The 5,305-nt window shown below is 44.3% G+C and overlaps 1 protein-coding gene across 1 annotated transcript; it reads right to left on the minus strand.

Annotated features, from left to right (window-relative positions):
* Positions 1 to 1,285: 1,285 nt before the first annotated feature.
* SCGB1A1 (secretoglobin family 1A member 1) lies at positions 1,286 to 5,082 on the minus strand. Its single transcript, XM_043969852.1, has 3 exons — positions 4,991 to 5,082; positions 1,788 to 1,975; positions 1,286 to 1,408 (listed from the first exon to the last, which is right to left on the minus strand). Exons 1-3 carry the CDS (start codon positions 5,043 to 5,045, stop codon positions 1,376 to 1,378), a joined length of 276 nt encoding a protein of 91 aa, XP_043825787.1. The 5' UTR covers positions 5,046 to 5,082; the 3' UTR covers positions 1,286 to 1,375.
* Positions 5,083 to 5,305: the final 223 nt, after the last annotated feature.

Genomic DNA, 5,305 nt, shown 5'->3' on the forward strand with positions numbered 1-5,305 from the left:
TTTTCTAGGGTGTGACAGCCATGGCAGTCATCCAGATTCCTGTGTGATTTGGGACCCCCCTGGATGGGTGGTCATCCTATTTGGGGAGGGAAGTCTCAGGATCAGTCCAAGGGCACCGGCAGCCTTGTTACCATGGTTATCACCCCAGCAGTCAAAGGCAAAAGCCCAAGGCCAGAATCTTTGTCTGGAAGGGGGGGAGGGGAGGAGGCAGCAAAGCCTAGGTGCCTCGGCCGCCACTCCCATGCAGAGGAGGGAAGCGGTGAGTTGAGACACCCCGTGCAGATGGGAGCATCCCTGGATGAGGGGCCAGGACCAGTTTAATCCTCAATGAGAGACAGCATCAAACAGCTGGTGTAAGAGCTTTGGGGCTGGAGTCAGGGGAAAAGAGGTGTGATGGATACACTGTAGGACTTGGGGGACAGGAAGACCTGAGTATGAATCCTGATGCAGCCTCTCACTAGCTTTGGACAATTCTCTGGGTCTCACTTTCCTCATCCGTAAAATGAGGGGGTGGCTCTTCATGACCTCTCATGTCGCTTCTACCTAAAATCTAGGAATTGGGGCAGCTAGGTGGCACAGTGGATAAAGCACTGGCCCTGGATTCAGGAAGACCTGAGTTCAAATGTGACCTCAGACACTTGACACTTACTAGCTGTGTGACCCTGGACAAGTCACTTAACCCTCATTGCCCCATAAAAAAAATATCTATGAATCTATGACAAGGCTTCAGATTTGGCCTGGTTACCTTTGTGACCCTGGTAAATAAGGTTCTTCCACTCATTGGGCCTGAGTTTCCTGCTCTATAAAATGAGAACCTCAAAATCTGTGGGACAGGACCCTCCCTCCACTGAAATATCCCAACCCAGAGGACCTGGGTTCAAATTCTGACTCTGCTTCTCCTCCTGCAGGAACCATGTGGGTTGGGGACATCCCTTTCCCCTTGGTCTTTCTACCTGTTCCCCTGGACCACCCAGGGGGGCCATGACATTAGCATTTCCAGGCTCTGCCTTGTGAGTTGCCCCTGTTTTACCTGGCACTCTCTCCCTGATTGGCACCTTCCTTGTGGACTTCACAGGGAGGGGCCAGTCAGGCCTCCCATCCTGTGCCTGTGCCCCTCCACCTCGGGACACCTGGGATTTCAAAAGCTCTTTGCCTAACAATTTATCCCATTCCCAGATCTCTCTCCCTCCCCACCATCCCTGTCCCTTTGTCCTTCCCCACCCCCCTTGTGAATAAACAAACACAAAAGGACAGGACACATGGTTTCAAATGCTTTCAGTTTATTTCAGATAGTAAAGGTGAAGGAACAAGGACCCAGGACCTGGCATTCAACGATTCGGCATTTGGTGATATCAGGGAACGAAATAAGTGGGCTTCATGGACAGCAGCTTCTGTTCACGATTTTTTCCTGGAAAAGTACAAAACAAAGGGCATGAGGTGAGGGGCTTTTGACTGGAGAGCTTCCTATATCGTCACTTTCACAGCAGGGATATTGACCCATGAGCTACCATACTGACTTTTTTTTTTAACGTGTAATTTTTGAGAATATCTCTTTTTGTTATTCCTATTGAGAAGTCAGAAAACATTTATATAAGTAGAAATTTGTCTGTACCGTACTGACTTTTGCACATGGTGCCTTTCTCCCTGGGGCCTCTTCTTCTTCTCCTCTGAATATTAGGCTTTTAGGAGAATTTCACATAAAAAGGGCACCCAGCGCCCAGTGTAGGGAAACCAAGCTCCAAGACCCGGCTGATGAGACAACAGAACACAAAGGGCCCGATATTTACCATCAGCCTCCCCATGTCTCTTTTGGTAGCGTCCGAGAGGGTGTCCACCTTTTTCTTGAGCAGCTTCGCAGCAGCCTCCATGGCCTCATCGGGTTGGAAACACCGAATGGATTTGAGATACTGCTGGGCCGTGCCCTTGAAGAGGATATCGGTGACTTGCACAAAACTTGGGCAAAGGTTGGCAGAGGCTGGAGTGGGGACAAAAGGAGGAGCCTGGGGTTATCGAGGCCAAGCTCGGCTGGCCCACCCAGGAGATACACCCAAGATCAGAACGGACTTGAGAAGTCAGCCACTCCATCCCTTTCCTATGATTAAGGAGAAAACTAAGACCCAGGGAAGGGAAAGGATTCAACCAAGGTCATACAACTAATCAGTGTCAGGGCTGGATTGGAATCCAGTTCTCCTGACTCAAAGTCAGTGTTTTTTGTTTTGTTCTACTCACTATGTCCTCTATCCATTGTGACACCTGGTTGCCTCCAGATGGGCGTTTTTATTTCATTGACTTACTAACTCATTTTTTTATAATAATGTTGATGATAATATTAATAATAATGATATCTCAATCAATCAATCAATATGCATTTATTAATACTACTTATTAATGCTAATGGAGTTAGCTAGGCTAGAGCACTGAGTCCGGAGACAGGAAGACCAGAATTCAAATCTAGCTTCAGATATTAGTTTTGTGACCCTGGGTAAGTCATTTAACCTCTGTTTGCATCAATTGTAAAATGGAATAATATCAGCACCTACCTCACAAGAAGATCAAATGAGATATTTTTAGAGTGCTTAACACAGTTCCTGGCACATAAAAGAGGCCATGGAAATGACTATCCATTTCTCTCCTTCCATTCACCCTATTAAATGCCTACTGGATACCATGTGCTGGGCATACAAAAACAAAAAATGAGATAGCCCCCAGCCTTTCTATATATCTATATCTATATCTATATATAAGTAAATGTATATTTATGCATAATAGCACATATATAGTATAAACATATATAAAAATGTAATATATTTGTATATACTGGTAAATATACTTATTAATATTTATATGTAATATGTGCATGTATTAGATAGACATATAGATATTTATATAGGTATGTAATAGCATATATATCTATTTGTACACATGTGTATAGATCAGTAAATCTATTTCTATATGTATATGTATAACACATATACAATAGCACATATATATTACACAATATGTGTACACATGTATATGTTAGTAAATATATTTAGATGTTGCATCTATATTTGCACATAATATGTATATATAATACACACAGGTTTATCTAGGTATATATATATATATATTATGTGCATATATACACACATAAATGTCTATATAGGTATATAATAGCATATATGTATACATCTATTTGTACACACATGCATATATCAGTAAATATATTTATAGATGTATACCTATATTTACAAATGCATACATAATTGCACATGTATGTGTATTATACAATATGTATATACATAGTAAGTAAACATATTTAGATATTATATCTATATTCGCATGCATATAGATCACATACACACAGATTTATATATGCATATTCATAATAGCATATATAGGTATATTACACACATATATGCACAGACCCCCTTGGTGGTTGTGGAGTCCCAGAAAGGTCCCTAGCACCTACAGTTTGTCCACAGAGACAGGCCACCAAAGGCAGCCTCTTTGGGGCCAACGTATTTGGTGAGAGCCGTCATTCAAATAATCAGTCTCATTTCTCATCTGTCATGCTCCTCAAGTGAAATGAGGCTTCACACTGTGTGGAATAGTCTGGGAGCAATTCGCTGAAACATCTGGATAAGCTGCCTCTGGGTAGAGTGTGTAACCTGGATGCAACAAGCCCTGGGTTCCAATTCTGTGCCAGATGCTTACCAGCTCTGTGACCTTGGGCAAGTCTCAGAGTCTGTCGGGCCTCAGTTTTTTCCTCTTTAAACTGGGCATGATAACAGTGCTTACCTCCTCTGGTTGTTGTGAGGATCAACTGAGATAATTTATGGAACATGCTATAGAAATATTCACTCTCATTCTTTTATTTTTTGGGGGGGGCAGGCCAATGAGGGTTAAGTGACTTGCCCAGGGTCACACAGCTAGTAAGTTTCAAGTGTCTGAGGTAGGATTTGAACTCAGGTCCTCCTGAATCCAGGGCTGGTGCTTTATCCACTGTGCCACCTAGCTGCCCCTTTTCCTTATTCTTTTTTTTTTTTTTAGGCAATGGGGGTTAAGTGACTTGCCCAGGGTCACACAGCTAGTAAGTATCAAGTGTCTGAGGCCGGATTTGAACTCGGGTACTCCTGAATCCTGGGCTGGTGCTTTAACCACTGCGCCATCTAGCTGCCCCCCTTATTCTTTTTTATGATGATGAATAGAGAAGCAGAGTGGGGTCCAACCATCTAACCCAGCCTGACCCTTCTGACTCTATCTAACCATTGTTTCTCAGAGTTCTGGACCTAGAGTCAGGAAGACCTGGATTTGAATCCTGTCTCTTACATTTACTCCGTATGGGTCATGGACTAGAAATTTGACCTCTCTGAACCTTTAAGACTTGTCTACCAAATTAACTGCAGTCTCTGTTAGTGGACACTGAGGAAATCACAAATCCTTAATGGGACAATGCAAAGAGTCCTGCACTCAGGCAAAAGACCAGGGTTCAAGTTTCAGCTCTGACATTTCCTGGTGACCAGACCTTGGCCTAGTCAGATTGAAAGATGGAAAGATCCTTTGAGGTCAGCCCCCTCGTTCTACAGATGAGTAGAAAGGGGCCCAGAGAAATTAAATGACTTGCCCAAGGTCTCCCAGCATTAAGTGGCAAGACTGGAATTCAAGCCCAGGTGATGCTGTCTTATCTTTCTATGCAAGGTCACCAGACTAATCTTTGTACTTTCCACACTGTTGTGGAGTGAAAGGAAGACACTGCCTACATCAGCAATTTGGGGTCTCAGAACCCTTTTATTTTGTTCAAAATTATCGGAGATTCCCCAGAGAGCTTGGGGTGGGTTATATCTATTGATATTTGCTGTATTAGAAATTAGAGTGCCTTAGAATTACCATGAAAATCGCTAGTACTTCTCCAACCCCCCGAAAGGGTCTTGGGGGGGGGTTAGGGGTCCTATACCACCCATAGAGAACTGCCCATCTATGTCTTCTCCTGCCCGAAGCCCACACTCACCCCGGGTGCAGCAGAGGGTCAGGGCAACCAGGCTGAAAACAAGGGTCAGCTTCATGGTGGGGCCGGGGTTGCTCGGTCTGTGTCAGGAGCAGTGGCAGAGGCACCGTTAGCACCAAGGGTTTGCTCTTATATCCTGTGGGTGCCAGCTTGTCCTTCCCCTTGGCACAGGCAGAGGGTGAGGGCTCTGCCGCAGTGTTTGTTTGGGTCCTGGGTGGAAAGTGTAAATATCCTGCTTGTTATCTTTCAAGCTTCTCTTTCCCACGAAAGGAGGCCTCCATCCAGGGCGACCCTTTATGACCAGTTCAGGAGCACTTT

The sequence above is a fragment of the Dromiciops gliroides genome, chromosome 6, assembly GCF_019393635.1.
Source record: "Dromiciops gliroides isolate mDroGli1 chromosome 6, mDroGli1.pri, whole genome shotgun sequence".
In the NCBI taxonomy this organism is placed as follows: domain Eukaryota; kingdom Metazoa; phylum Chordata; class Mammalia; order Microbiotheria; family Microbiotheriidae; genus Dromiciops; species Dromiciops gliroides.

Bases quoted from the DNA above. Each gene is read 5' to 3' on its own strand.
- SCGB1A1 (XM_043969852.1), bottom strand. From the start codon at position 5,045: ATGAAGCTGACCCTTGTTTTCAGCCTGGTTGCCCTGACCCTCTGCTGC. The intron at 1,976-4,990 runs GTGAGTGTGGGC...TCCCCACTCCAG, and splicing joins GACCCTCTGCTGCACCCGGG to CCTCTGCCAACCTTTGCCCA. The intron at 1,409-1,787 runs GTAAATATCGGG...GTACTTTTCCAG, and splicing joins GAGACATGGGGAGGCTGATG to GAAAAAATCGTGAACAGAAG.